The sequence below is a fragment of the Buceros rhinoceros genome, unplaced genomic scaffold (genome assembly GCF_000710305.1).
Source record: "Buceros rhinoceros silvestris isolate BGI_N320 unplaced genomic scaffold, ASM71030v1 scaffold46115, whole genome shotgun sequence".
Lineage (NCBI taxonomy): Eukaryota > Metazoa > Chordata > Aves > Bucerotiformes > Bucerotidae > Buceros > Buceros rhinoceros.
The window spans coordinates 22,927-39,195 of NW_010415502.1; the positions used below are offsets into that span (position 1 = coordinate 22,927).

Consider the following 16,269-nt stretch of genomic DNA (forward strand, 5'->3'; position numbering starts at 1 on the left):
TCCCTATAATGGCATGTTTCCTCCAGGTTATATATCCACAAAACCTGTCTTTACATGTACTAAAATCATATTAATAATATTCATATTATATGAACATAGGCAACGCTACCTGGATTGAACCTAAAATATCTTTCAAAGGATCTTCATAGAACTCATCTTTCCCAAAGAACAGCAGCAATTCAAAAAAACTCCTAAAAAACAGAATTAGTGACAAGTCAACCAAACAAAAGATGTTAATTAAAAAAAATGAACTTACTGTAACTCTATTAGTTCTCACATCACTAAAACCAAAATTCAAACTTTCCCAAGTTCTAGACCTATGCCCATGCCAGAGTCACTCTAAAGTTTGTCTGATGCCCACAGTCTATAAACACAACTCATATTTCAAAACTTTTATGTTGGTCTGGTATTTTGTACTGGATTTTGACAGCTGGACTTCCACACACAGACCTCAAACACACTTTTCATCAGGCATCAAGTCACTAGTCCAATACAGCTATAGATAAGCTAACAAGACCAAATCAGTAATAAAACAGATTATATTCAAGCACAATTTTAAATCCCTTCTGCCTCACCTTTTTGGTATGTTCAGAACATTTAGACTCACAGTACCTGCCTCATCTTCTCCCTCAAGAACTCATGTCCTCCATACTGCTGCTCCCCATTCACCATTACAAAGAGAACCTTCCTCAGAGTGAAAGCATTTGTCAGATAACACGGCAATTTTGCGGAAGGAAGAGGACAATGGTAAAATTACTATACCATGCACAGTGTTTAAGGAGTTACATTCAAGGAACGGTAGCTTCACACGAATGCAGATGCCCAACAATTCATATTTTCAAGTATGATAAGCACTTCCTACCAGAACATTTTATTCCATTTCAGCATGTCTTACCGCAACACCCACTGAAGATGCGGGATTAAAGATGCTATTAATTTTATATTACCAAAAAAAAAAAAAAAAAGCCTTTGAAGATTATTTTCAAAGGGAGAACTTCTGTGCAAATATGCAAATGGAACTACGTTAACTTTCTGTGTGGTGTTCAGACCAATTGATAAAACATCAATTTTACCACCACCGGGTTTTTAAGTGAATCAGGTCTATGTGCAGCAACATGAATTCACAAGCACTACTTTAGAAGAGGTGGCAGATAAGGGAGAAGGCAGGACTGATCATTTCACACCAGCCTAGATTCAAATTGACCTGTGGCCTCCATGTTTTCCATCATCTTAAAGTATTTGTCTAGCACTTTATTTATCTTTAACGCACAGACTGAGACAAACATCCTGACAGCAGAATTAGAGAGGTTGGTAAAAAGCAGTTTTTTAGAGCTCAAGTCAATTTAGGTCTTCACTTGCAGAAGCATACTTTCAGGTAATACTTGCAACTCAGTCAATTCAATCAAAAACTAGGTAGCTGGATCTGCAGACAGCTCCAGCGCACCTGCTATTGCCCTGCTTTAAGATTCAAATAAATTTTATTTCTATTTGGAAAAAGTAACTACCAAGTACTGCACTAACATGATCTGCAGTTGCAGTCATAAGCAGCAGGCAATAACTGAGCAACTCAGAGGGGAAGATAATGCTGGAAGAAAAACTACGTGTATAAGGCATTTTAAAAACACCACTCAACAGCAGAGCCTTGCAACAGTAGAAAATACGAAGTTTTAATGCAAAAGTATATAAAAAAATTTGGTTTCCTTTAGATTATGCTGCAGTATTTTTTCCTAACCAGTGATAAGCTATGTCAAAAACAAACCTAGAAAATTTAAGATACATATTCATTACACTCAATGACAGAATTTTTCTCTAGATTAGGTCCTTGAATCTCAATTCAAATATCAAATGAAAAAACAACGAAGAACTACCCAAATAAGTACTTTGCTCTGAAAAACATTATCTCATTTCATGTTGATAAACAAAATTTTGCAACATACTTGACTCTCAGGAAAGGTCAGGTATGAGTCATAACATGATCTGGAAAGCAGCCAAACTGGAACTTAAGTAATAAGACAAAACTAGCTCTAGCAAGTGATGCATGCATTCATCTTTATTTGCTTCAACTGTTTTTTCAAGATCTTATCTTGATCTTTAAAAAAGAAAAAAAAACCCACAAACCAGCCCCCCAATATAAATGGCAGTACAGATGCTGCTTCATCTGTGACAAACAGCAAGTATAGCAAGTGCAAGAGTCATTACTGTTAATAGCTTATTAAGGAAAGGTTACCCAGGAAATCTTATTTGAGTATGAGGATACAGGCAGATTTTTGCTCCCCAAGAACTAGGACTTAACATATACCAAATTTTCAAAAGATATTTGAGCAAGGTTTCCCAGGTAACCAGAACTACTAAGCCCCAGCTTCTCTTTATGGTATCACATGCAAAGCTACTCTAGTCAAGCAGAGTCAGAAGAAAAAACAAGCTGGCATTCTAGAATAGAAGCTCCAAAAACCAAGGTAGACAAGAGCGACAGGAACTCAGTAATCAATTCACTTCTAGATTATCATGAAATGACCACCTACAGACAAATACCTGAAATTTCTACTTTTTTGCCTACCAAGCTTTGACAAAAGTTTACAAAAGTGTGGTCTGAACTTTAGAAGCTTTTTTTCTAAAACCTAGTAAAAAAAATCCTGAGCTCACCATGTTTTGATGCAACTGCTAGTTATTTGCTGATACCTGAACATTCCAGTTTTAAAATTCACGATCTTAGGATTCCATAAACAGTAACATGGCAAATAGTTTCACACGCACACACAAAACAGTAATTCTCTTTGGTGATGTTTCACCAACATTTAAAGTCAGCATATACTCTGTAAGGGTATGGAATACTAATCACTCCTACGTGATTAGTACTAATAGCTCAAGAATAGTGGAAAGGACAAGCAACCCAGTCCTCCTGACAAAGTAAACTAGAAGAATGTTCACTTCTGATGACTAAATAAGGCAGAAGCAAGGATTTTCCACACAAAATTCTGAACTGACATACCAGGCTGTATTTAAAAGCATCGCTCAACAAGAAAGCAGATTAATCAGCTGGACAAATAAAACTGATTCACTCAACTCAAACTCACGATAAACTAACTTCTAGGTTTTTGTCTCCATTGCATCTCAGCTATTACATCCAACTCAAATATTTTTTTTTTTGCTACCATTCAACGCTGAGGTTTTGCAACATGAGAAGTAGGCTTTTAGAACAAGAAAAAAAAAATGGGAATTTCTTCTACTGATCATTACCCTGACACTTTCAGCCATCAAGAAAAATTGCAATTATACAAGATTTATGACCTAACATTCTGCAGCTCTAAGTCGAGCATAAATTTCAGTCAGTTAACTGTATAACAAGTATTCCCATAAGCTTTTTGATGACTTAAACATAAAAAACCATTTTAAAATGGACTCGTTTCTTAAACAACAAGAAATTTACCTTAACAAATACTTGGTTTATTATACCACTAGGGGTAGAATAGTAAAAACTTTAAATAAATTATTTACAATTATGTACTGTCAAAGTTCGGTCTTCAAATACTCCAAAATAAGGTTTAAAAAAAACCAAAACCCCAAACCCCAAACCTAACAAAAACCTGTATAGTCATCACATTTCTTTAGATCGTTCATTTTGTCAGAAAGCCCTTGGGACACAACATTGTAATACCTAACTTAAATACTTAACAAGAACATAAAAAGACTGAATTCTGGGTTTTCTATCCTCAGTTAGCAAATCTTGGTTCCATGTAGCTATGTCCCCTGGTATAATCACTCTTAAAAGCTCTGAGTATCTCCAAGACCCTACCATTATTATAAATGTAACACACACAGACTATATTGTAAAGGGAGTAATAAAAATAAGATGTACTTACAAAGCTAGGCTACTCAATACATATTGTACGTGCTCACATTCAGCTGGGAATGACACACAGGCAGATGTGAAACAACAGAGTGCTGTCTGAAGCACCTGAAGCTGAGGCAAAGGAACCTGCCATCTTCCAGCATAGTCTTCAACAACCTAAAGACAAAAACATTGACACATAAATTACAGTGGAAAACATTCTCTTTAGTCAGAAAAAAAAAAGTAGTTAATAATATACCTGCTTTATCTTCCCTTCTTCCTCAGAAGTAGGGTTTGTAACCAAAAAAAATAAGCATTTTGTATTATCAAACTGAAAAAATACATAGAAACTTTATGACCTACATTATTAAAGATATACCACAGAGGACCTTCAGCTACTCTTTTCAGAGGGTAAGGCAAGAAATACTCTCTCCTTACATAGTGTCACAGTAGATATTATACTCTGCATTTAAACACAAGTTTTTACTTTTCAAGAGGATACAGATTAGAGATTCTGTAACAAATATCCAGACATTCCATTCTAAAACTTTCAAAGAGGGTAAGGCTGACCTGCACTATTCTAGCCTTCATTGTGGGCAGCAAAAAGCAAAAACATACCTGTCACTCTTTTTCATCCGATCAAATAAGTCAATTTAGCCTTTTTTATCCGTATGATGGAACTAATGCTAGTTATGCCCTGGTCTACAGTTACTATTTATAGAGAAATACGAGGGTGAAAAGCATGTGTTTTAATGGAGAAAATAGAGAAAAATCCTTTCCTGGTCATCTTGTCAATCTCGTCTGTATTAATAAACACGAATGTCTATCACTGCCTATGTCCACATTGGGAGGCTCAAACATCATCATGGCTTGGCTTCGCGAACGAAGATCTGGGAAGGGCTTTTCCCACACTCATTGCAAGCGATGAGTGCACCCTTCAGACCTGCGCGGTGGATTTTTTTTAAGTGAGGCGCAGCATGCGCGGAACTGGCCTCACCCTTTACACCTGAGGTTCATCTGCCAGGGCCTAGCAAGCTTGGATGGTGACAGTGAAGTCCTCAGGTCGTAGGTTTGGTTAGAGTATCCTTCTCTTAGATGATGGATGAGCCTTACAAGGCTAAACAAGCTCCATCTGCCCGGGTTTGGAGTCAGAGTTGTCCTTCTCCTAGGATGGCTGCCTGAAGGCTAGTGAGCCCATCCTGCCCATGGACACACTTTGTCTGACCCTTCAGTTGAGACCTGTCTGGCTTGGGAGACCCTAACGGAGGCACATGCCACCACCAGCACAGCTCTCAACCTCACAAGGGCACGCAAGCTCCTTCCCCATGGCAAGGGGGTGCCCGTGAAAGAGTCGCTGCTCTACCTCCGGACATCACAGACTCGGGCATGGGGCGGCCGGGGCCTGCCAAGAATGGGAGTCCTGGAGGCTCAATAACCCAGCACCTTCTGATATTTCTACACGGATATCCCTACACTGAAGTCCTCTGAAAGGCTCAGTCCATTTAGAGCACTCCACGTATAAAGAACACAGCACCGAGTTCAGCACAAGGCAGACCAGTAAAAAGCTCCCTGTAAAGGCACCCCAGTTCTATGACAGAATAGTTGTTATGCTGCAGTCCCCCAGCAAGTACAAGGCCAAGGGCTTTGGTTCATCTGTCCTGCTTTAATCAACAGCTAAGACATAACTCACGCAGTACTCGAAGCAGAGACTGAAAACCGTATTTCTTCCACACAGCTTCTCATTGCACTAGAGTCAAGCTCCCATCGCTCATTTGCCTTGGTTTTTTCTTATCATAACAGCATTGCTTCAACATAAGCAGAAGAGCAGACTAGCTGCACTTCAAGGTCTACGTCACTCTTTTTCAGCTAAGGAAACCTAACTGAGACCTCCTATATCCTGAGAAAGTGAGGAGCAGGTGGAGAAACACAATGCCATTGCCTGTTCTAAAGAAAAAGGTAATGCACTCCACAGCATATGGAAGAGACAAATGACTGGCTTCATGAAAGCTATTAAGTGTCAACCCTAGTCAAACCTTGTAGCAGATGCACCTGCCCTGACAAAGGCCTGACAACTACTGGGGCTGGCAAGACTCGGTAAGACCCAGTGCTTTACAGCCATTACTTTGTTTCAGGCCCTTACCTTGCCTTTGCCGTGCGCTCTCCCCCAGCTAATCAGAATAACCACAGTTCAGACTTGGCGAGGGTATAAAGAGACCCCCACTGGAGAGATGATTTGCGTCAGTTCTCCTTGGAGCAGCGGGTCTGCAGTTGGCGACTCTTCCCTTGGATCCAGATGCCACCCAAGGAAACTTCCCAGGACTGAGCGAGCCCTCATCCTCCCCTTTACTGAGGAGTGAATACTACTTCTGGATATATCCTGGAGTGAGCCCTTGCCCTCTTGTGAGTGAGTGACCTCTTTCTGGGTCCCCTTGAGTGCAAGGTTTTCCATTTTGTGAGTTGTGCACATTCTGGGTCATCTTTCTAAAAAGAATATTCGCAAGACTTAAAAATTAGTTGTGTAGTAGTGTATTCCTGCCTGACATCCAAACTTGGAATTTGCTCTGGTCTCTCAGGGTGCCAGGCAATTTTTGGTTGTAATAAATCTGCATTTTGGGCAGCTACTGCTGTCTGTTTTGTGGGTTCCTCCACAACACACCTGGCCACCTATTTCAAGAGCCAGGCTGACCAACAAAGCATAGACTAAACCAAAAATCAGATATATCCTTCTTCAGGATTTCTTTTTGACTTAGAACTCTGTGAATCCCACTCAGCTTTGACTAATTCCCCATGAACTAAATAAGGAGCTTATATGTCAGGTTAAATGGCCTACATTTTTAGTTCCAAAGCTGCATGCCTAACTTTAGGCTTTAAGGCTCTGCAACATGAACAGGCCAGTGTCTCAGTCTGTCAGTTTGGTTACAGCTGCTCCAAAGCAAAGCAGTTGCTGATAACAGGACCAGTAACATTTTCTCCTCACCAACAACAGCTGAGACTGATTTATACTTTGTAAGTAGATTCTGACTTTCCAACAGATTTATTTTAATAATTCTCATTTGAATATCTGTTAGCTTAATGCAGCAAATACCTAGGTCAACTGGAAGAGAATTAACAAACTTGTAGATAAACACTCTTACAAGGAAGAATAAACACTTCATAAAATAGTACTGCCTCACACATCTACTGCAAGCTCTCTGAAATAATTTTAAAGTCCCTTTTACAGGAAAACACAAAAGCCTTAGGAGAAAGAGATAACAAATGTTCTTTAGTGGTTTTAGCCTCTGAATGGTCAAAGGTAGAAATAAAATATCAGTTCCCAGCATGGTGTTTCACAACACTTTAACCTGAGAGACACGATATAGATAAGTTCATAAATGATTTCAAGCAATGAGGCATCATTTTGTGATGATACTGATTGCTTTCCTTCGTAGCATACAGCATTAACCGCAAAGAACTGTAGAAAGGATTTATGACAGTGAACAATGATATTCAGCATAGACAAGCATGCAGTGGTACTCAGGGAACAAAGCAATACAAACATGTAATATGATGACCTTCAAATTGACAGTTACCACCCAAGAGCAAGACTTTGTTATTATGGTAGATATTTTAATGAAAAATCACCTCAATGCTCATCACAATGGGAAAGCAAATTAAATATTAGGAGAGTAGTAAGATAAAACAAAGCACAATATTAACTGCTCAAAACCATAACACATCCCCACAGCTATGAAACTGCACGCTGGTTTGCTACCTACCCATTCCTATTTCAAAAGGGAATACAGAAGGCCTGAAAAAAAAAAAACTTTGAAGGAAGCTAAGAAAGAATGCTAAGTAACAAAATGCTAAGTAGTGAAATAAATTTCTCCTAAGGATCAATGCAGCCAACCAGGACACTTTAGATTATAAAGAAATGACAAGTGCGGGTAGAACACCAAACAAGGTTGGCAAGCAGGATCAAAATAAATAACAGGAGGGAGTTCTTCACACAGCGTGCAATTAAGCTGTGGAGCTCTTACTAAAAGGATGCTGTGGACACCAAATGGCTACATGAATTGAAAGAGGCTGTATGAGCTGAAAAAGATACCCACCAAAAGTCACTAACTATAACAAAGCAGCTGAACTGAAATTAGTTAGAGAGGGGAAAGTTGCTGTATTTCATCGCTTCCCTCTTTGGTTAGGCATTTATGAACTTTTGACGAGGTTCTGGTCAATGTATTCCTTCTGCAAATAATTAGCATTTCAAAGCAATACAATAAAGGCTCATGCCAGTGGTAACAGTTACAACATTGTAGTCTCTGAAAGGTGCAGTTCTACTGCCCACTGTAAAGGCCTACACAATCCTTCTAGCTGTCCTTGCTGCAGCCTACAATGCTCATCTGAATCCAAAGCTAGCTAATTCAGGAACTAACTGGCAGAGAACACCTTCCTCTCCCAAAAAGAAGCCATCGGTCACTGTCTGCATCAACTCTCTGAACTGGCTCGCCCCCCTGCCACAAAGCACAAGAGGCAGTGCAGAAAGGAAGACACCACAACAGCAACATTGGCTTAGACTGCCACTCAAGTGTACCCACAAAAGATTCACAGTGACAGCCCCCCACCCCAAACTGGTCAGAAAGAATAAAAATAGCATACTTTTCTTCTGAGTATAGATACCTAAAACCATGCATTTGTCAGTCCCAGAAAGAAAAAAAAAAAAAGGATAAAAGTCTGGTCAATTTTCAGCATTTTCAGCAGGGTTGCAGCAATTACCAGTAAAAGGAGGTGAAGAAAAAGCTAAACTAAGTACAAGATAAATTCCAAACCACACCACATACATCCTATATGGAAGGCAGGTGGGGGAAATAATGTAAATTTGGTTTACAATTCTATGTTTACTTCAATGTCTCTTTTTAAACGAACTGGTGGAATAGCTTTTTCTATAATAGAAACCAAGACCTTTTTCTGCTTAGAATACTTAACATGCCATGCTTTGAAACAGGACTGTAAACCAGAACACAAGTAAAGGTTTATACCAAAAATAACCCCCAAACCAAACAAAAACCCCCCCAAAAATTTTACCACTTCTGATATTTTTCAAGGAAAAAGAAAACAAAAGTCAAAGGGACATGCATATGTTTACCCTCGTGCTGTGAAGTTATCAGAGCACTTCAGAAAACCAGGTAGATTATGCTGCTTGAGTACTAAATGCTTTATTTAAAGTTTATGTTTATCGGCACATTTTTAACAAGCACACTAATTTCAATGTAATGAAGTCAGCCAAACAAGAAGCACGTAATATTGTCAAAAGAAAGTGGCTTGTTCTTTGTCCAGTACCCAGAGCAGAAAACCAGAAGGAAGATGACATTTTTGTGTTACTTTCTGCAATAATTAGCTTCAAGAATTCTGTTATGGTGCAATTTCTATATACTTAAACACACTCTATGCATCATTCCCCAGTCTGTCTTTACCTTTTAAATTAATATCAAGAAGAGACTGTGGGGCCTTTAGTCTTCCCTTTCTCATTCAGTGCAGATGCAGACTCTGAAAAGGCAGCTGAAGCATCTTTCTGACAGCCCTCACAATTCAACTCCACCTTTCTCCCACACTAATACACTACCTCCCTTTTCTTTAACATGTTTGAGTAAAAGAAAAATCCATGATTCAGATGTGTCCTATTAAGTCTGGTCTTGATTTTGCACTTATCAGTCTCCTACAAGAAGTTTCTAAGCACACAGTTAAAGCAGCTAATCCCAACAATAATGAGGTAGTAATTAAACACCTGAACCAATGTAAAAAATACTTTTTCCTGGAATACTATGTTTTAACAGATAGATTTTAAGGTATTAAATATGCATAAGTGAAGTGATCTGACTGTATTCCATACACTTTAGAGAAATAACATTGCAAATAACGAGATTTACAAATATTTGGGCCTCAAGAAACAAACATTTTATGAAAAGCTAGGCCTGAAGTTGCTACAGCTTTTCCTGTCCCTCCCTACAACCAAAAAAGAAATGAAAAAGAAACAAATCCCACCAATTTTAAAGTTTTGTCATGACTAGGATTTTAAATGAAGTTACTTCCATAACTTTTTGTGAGATTTAACAGTAAAGGAAGTCACCACAAGATGAAAACCACGACAGTTCTGTGAGTACTTCTGTTTATGGTTTTCAGGAAAAGAAATCTAGGTGGCAAACACAGTGCTTGTTATTTATTATAATAACCACATACAGTGCTTGTCACAGAACAGATAAAAAAGGATTTAAAATGCCAAGCAATAAAGGAGCATGTTTAAAAAAAATTAGTTTCCTGAAAATTAAAAGCAACACCTACCATGGTTGCCTGTTCAGCAGCAGTACCAGAGCAGCTTGTATATCAAAGTTCAGTTCTAGAAGAGAACTTGAGTAACACTAAATTTAATCTACCTGGAAACATAAGGAGAAATAATCACACTTTTTTTTTTACCGTCTTTTTAACCTATTTAGTGGATGACAAGTATTTTGGTCTGTTTCCACATACAAACAAACTATGTCCTTACCAAAAAAAAATTCTATTATCCAAACAGAGAGTAGAAAAGGCCTTAAGATTTTAACAAACTTAACAGATATAAAGCCATTTAAAAATTCTATGGTTTAACTAAAAAAAAAAAAAGATTGCTTTATTGCAATTCACATGCGACTATTATATAAGGAGTAACCAAACATAATCACACTTCTAGTAAAAGAAAAAACACGACCCAGTAACATAACAACATGACAGATCCGATGAGACAAGTTTCTGCCAAGGCTCTACCCTTAAAACTAAATGTTTCCCCCAACCCTTAATCACCAAGATCTCATCCATTTCCTCAGCCTGCACCAGGCAAGAGCGATATCCAAGACTGGGTTCCATATACCCATTACATGAGCTACTCAAAGAGCCAGTATCCACGCACTACAGTCTGTCAATTTAACAATAGTGAAAACTATATATTAATCCTACAAAAGCAGTTTTGGCTACTTGTAGCACTGTAGTAAACATGCCTGTGTAAAGTTTTAGGACTGAAAGCCAAATATTTATATTGCAAAGTGGTAATACTCCTCCTTACCTTTTGATTAGCCCAGGGTGAAAGTCAACTAATTTAAAGAATTTGGTTTGATTATATATGGAAGAAGGAACTGACAATCCTGTAAACACACATGTGAATGCACATGTCCAGATGACCAGTGACAGTAGTAAAACACAACTTAAGATGTGTTTCATGTAAAAAGTACATCTACTTCTTTCCCTCAGCTGAACAACTACTACCCAGAAGGCGTGCTGCAATCAGTGTGACTCTTCTAACTTGAAAAAGCCCATGTAGCAAGGCTATCAGACTATGCCACAAAGGCATCATTCAATGGAGAGCCTTCTTTTTAGATAGAAACACCTGCAACTCCTTTATAAGTTACAATCCTGATCTGTTTTTCCAAGCAAAACTCAAAAGCTAATTTTCATACAAAAGCTAAACTTTGAGACACAGTTTTAATAACTAGAGAAGTAGCAATAACAGGAAGTTTTAGAGTCTGAAACAGAAAAGTTCCAGACTAGAAGGAGAAAAAGGTTACAAAGATCAAGAAAAGTATACAATGTGTTTGTGCAATGTTTCCTTTTTTAAAAATCCTGCCTCCTTAATTCCACTTTTAAAACCGGGAGATTACTCAGAGTAAAGCTAAAAGGACAGCAGTCACAAAAGCTGAGAAGCCAGTCAAAAGAGAAGTGAGTACGTGAATAAGAAAAGACTTTATAACATTAATGAGAAGACAAGAGCATTGAAGACTAACTCCTTCAGCCTATCTATGTGCAAATAAAGAGGTTGCAAATGAACTACTATTGTGACTCCTTCCAGGAAGTTGACTGAAAACAGCCAAGTGCACTACATATACCACAGCCTAGTACCGCATGTTAGTGGCTTATCAGGTTTCCCATCAAGTGTCAAAGGAAGTGCCACCACCTAATCCAGGACAGCCTTCTTTGCAGACAGGTAATCCTCAACAAAACCAAACAGCCACACTTGGTATTCAGCTTGGAATACCAAGGATTAATAATAATAACAAGGATTTCATTGTAAATCTGAGCTTCACTTGAATCTCAAGCAGCACAATACTAAACTGCCAACTAGCAAACTGAATATGCTTGTTTCCACCATCTGAGCACAGAAAAGTCCCAGTAAATAGAGAACACAAAGACAGCTTAATTTTTAAATTTAAATCATTTAATGTAGTTACGATATTTGATACACAGGTAAATTTAGTTACTGTAATGTATGGCTTGCCCTTTACAAGCTTGCATGTAACTAGCAATGTCACCCATATAAAAACAACCCAAAAAACATTAGTCAAGTAAGTCATATGTGACTTTCAACAGTGTTACCAAAATTTAACAAGTATAAAGCATATATAATCAGGAAGATACAAAAACACTACAAGTCTTACAAGAGAAAATAGGTAGTTAAAAATTACAGATTCTACCTTCTCAGAGAAACAAGCTTAAAAGAAATTGAAGAGATCACCATCCACTACCAGTACTCATGTGAGTAAGACTTCTGTAGCTAAACCTTAAAATAGTGTATGAAGATCAAGTATGGATCCCAAAAGCCCAAAACATGAAAGTCTGACATGGCGCAACCTAAAGGTTTGGGTTTGTTTTCCTTTTTTCTTTTTTATAAAATATAAAAGAACTAATGACTTGAAGTTCCAAGTAACTTTCAAATTTCAGTATGTCAGAAAAAGTATGAAAATGTATTAACTCCAAAATCAGAACAACAGACATTCAAAAATATGTATATTTTCCTGCCTTCATACCCACAAATCAAGACAGATAACAGTTGAGTCATATACCCTTGTTTTTGTCTACTAAAATAAATCCAGGAAACACTATCTTCCCTAGTGTGTTACTACATTTTTAGCTTTTGAGTTTATAAACCCAAGAATTATTTTTCCAGCAGTGACTCAAGATACTACCAATTAATGTAAGCAATCTTTATTTCAGGAAACCAGGTCATACTGGAAGGCTGTAAGCTGATGCCACAGTAAGAGCAGATCCAGTACTTTCTACCCTTCACAGTATTATCTTGTTACCTGAGATCAGACTCACCTTGTGTTTATTTCAGTCAGTACCAAAGAACATAAAAGACCATCTAGTACACTTACGCAGCCATGTGGACAACTACAGAAATGAAAAGAGTAACTTGTAATATTTTGATAGTACTTAATGTTATGATAAAAGATTCTGAAGATGCAATTTCAAGCTAGTTGATAAAATCATACATGCTTCAGTGACACAAAGTAAGCTATATCCATTGTCCAGCTCCCTGTTAATATGTTTTCAAATCAAGCAAGTTTGGAAATTCATGCTTCTAATTACATAAGTATTCCCTCAACCCTTACACCAAAAAGCAACCATCTACGCTATTTTCTCTGCCCTTCATCATGCATATTGCACACACACAGGAACCTCTCAAATGGCTCAATTTCCCTGAGAAATCTCATGAAAGAATTTCAAATTCTGCATGTAACATAGCAAGTTGAAACTCATGAAGCTTTTCCAAATGTCTAGACTGAGAGGATTTCTGCCAGTTGCCACCTTTCAATTTTCTTTAAAGTAGTTAGACGCCTGTTTCTTTTGCTTGCCAAAGTTGGGAACAGTAGGCTTGCTTTTCCCAACATCTAAGTGGTTTCAATACGCGACGAACTTCTCAAACAAGAAGAAATGCCAGATCAGCAACTTCTAGAAAGTAACATAGAAACAGCTGGTGAGATACATAAGCTGGGCACTTATCTTCCAACTGTCTCTTTTCACTCCCAACCACAGAAATCTAGATTTTTGTTTTCCCCATGTAATCAATCTCAAATAACAATCTAAGAAAACATTTCATTCCACTTTGCCTTAGAATATTCAGGCTGTAATGATTCCATATGGCCATGCGCATCTACAATACAAAAACAGATCCCAGAAACTACACATGGGTTTAGAGGCTCCACATTCTAACTTCATCTTGTATCATTAAATTGTGATTACCCATACATTTAAGGAAAATGCTCTGATAATCCATTCACCTTTTGTAACTGTTACTTAATGAACTATCTGAAAGTGAAATTCAACTGCAATACTCCAGCCTCCAGAGTACTGAATCTGACTGTTTTCAACAACATTTTACCTTTCTAGCATACTTCAAGGATAAAAAACACGTGCGCACCAATGCTTTTCAAGGTCTAAGCCACTCTTGTACACTTTAACATCAGTGAAGAGGTCTCTGCTTCTGCCTATAGAAAATGGCTCTACAGACTGAAAAGGCTTTATACCTTCACTTTTCCTGTAGCTCTTACTGAGAGATGTGGATGTGCGCATACTTCACACAGTGGCATAACTATGAGCAATGTAAACAATAATCTTTTCAGCTGACACCAAGCTTCATCACTATGACTGAAGCACAGCCATATATTTGAATAGGTTCTTATTCTGAAAGCAAAAGTGTTTCTTTCAGGGAGTTCAAACTCACAGAATTATTGCTAAGCAACTATTTCTACAACTGCTGTTCAACTTTAAACACAAGTGTGAGAGGCAGGAGTCAAAGGGGGCAGACTAGGACAGTAAGAAATGCCAAAGAACCATTCAGGAATGCAAAATTGTGTTATCAGTGTGCAGTAGTGTGGAGAGGTTCAATGTGCACAACAGCCAAATATGATCTTCAGAAATCTGGATAGAAAGGTACAAAGCAAGAGGCCCTGACAAAAACTAGAAACAAAGGGAAAAACTGCACTAAAAAAAGAAATATATGAGAAAAAAAAATAAATCTAATAAAGCAACACAGTATGTAAGTGAGAAGTTTTGTTTTACAACAAATGTTATAAGAAAGAGGTGATCTAAACTTCTGAAGAAGAAATATATATCTACGCTTTATAACTTATTAGATAGGCTGAGGACCTATCAGCCCTCTGTATGTACAGGTATATATAGACCAGGATAATTACACCACTGTCACTCTCATGACGGTAAATGAGCTATTGCGGAGCACTCACAACTTTATTTGTTGTCAAACTACAAATGTCACAGAGCTCCTAGCTTTTCATACCAGTACACTACAGTAGTTAAGAATTTATATAGTTAAATCAGTAGAAAAACCCATTACTAAAAGACATAATTAAACAAAATATGGGAGATCACATTTTGAGTGAGCACATCGTGACTGCTATCAGACAAGGCCAAATTTAAACAAAAACAAATCCCTGGAGACAAAGCATTAATACATAAGTCACTTTCAACGGAATTGTTTAAACTATGCACTGTTAAAAAGAAAATTTAATTTAAAGAAACCAAGTCCTTTACATATGCAGAACACTGTCTGACTATGTGGAGAGTTCCTAAACTTGAAGCAAAACAAAGTAGGGGAGAGGGCTTGGCAATCTTTCTACATAAAGAAACTGCAGGAGAAGTCAAGGTCAAATGATTTAGATATTCTACCAGCAAGTAACAACCGTGATACAACTATTTCACTTCTCCTTCAGAGAAGGAAAACTCCTTCTCTGGTCTTGTCCTCTTCCATTCCCTACTAATCCCTAACTTTGTCTGGGAAACCGGATTGGTATTAGTACATGATAGTACATGATTAGCCCGCACTTCCTCCTTAACACAATGAATTCAACACACAGTAAGTGTTCTCAGTGCTCAGCAGAAGCAAACGTCTTTTCAACCTGTCAACTTAAAATATAGTTGTGATTTCTTACAACTGTAGTTTACACCATACTTCCCAAACCACTCACTTCTCCTTTTACTGGCTTTACAATTTTTTTTTCCACACGTACTAAGTTGAGAGAAATCACTAAAGAGAATAAGATAAAAGGTTCTATAAAACCAAAGAGCAAACTATGGATTTATTGAGCAGTATGGTACCTACAATGATTTTAAACACATAATTACAGCAAATAATATTCTAGACAATTGTTTCATCGAATGTCAGAACAGGAATAACAAAACTAAGAGCACAGAAACGCATTTATTTAAATGGAAGAAAACAATTGTAGTGGTAAGGTAAGCAGGCAAGAACTTGATGAAGTAATTCCATACAAAATCCTCTAGACAGTGTTTCAGCAAACAGCAAGTCGTGTGGCTGAAATATATCCAGCATAACTAATGTTTCATCAACACCTACCGATGAAAGCAACTAGGAAAAGCAACCTGTTGTTGCTTGTTGCTTTGCAAGGCATACAGAAAGAGGTTACAAAGAGCACAAGAATTATGGGTCTGCATGAAGAAACGCTGTTTTTCAAAGAATAAAACACATAAATAAATAAATTACCCCTGGTCTAATGTAGCCATCGTTATGGGAACTGTTTCCGAGGCCCGCCCTCCCTCCGCCACCCGGCCAACTCCCCAGCCCAGGCGAAACCACCCAGAGTTGTTTTGCCCGCAGCACCACCACCACGACCGCACGTGTCCCAGTT

At 37.9% G+C, this 16,269-nt stretch overlaps 1 protein-coding gene across 1 annotated transcript in view; it reads right to left on the reverse strand.

Annotated features, from left to right (window-relative positions):
- The window catches only part of ZNF654 (zinc finger protein 654), a gene marked incomplete at its 5' end in the record, with an annotated part of 20,462 nt that extends 16,456 nt beyond the window's left edge, over positions 1 to 4,006 (reverse strand). The window contains 2 exons of the mRNA XM_010137423.1: positions 110 to 191; positions 3,861 to 4,006. Coding sequence (XP_010135725.1) covers positions 110 to 191; positions 3,861 to 4,006 — 228 coding nt within the window. The remainder of the gene's footprint in view (positions 1 to 109; positions 192 to 3,860) is intronic.
- Between the last annotated feature and the right edge of the window lie 12,263 nt (positions 4,007 to 16,269).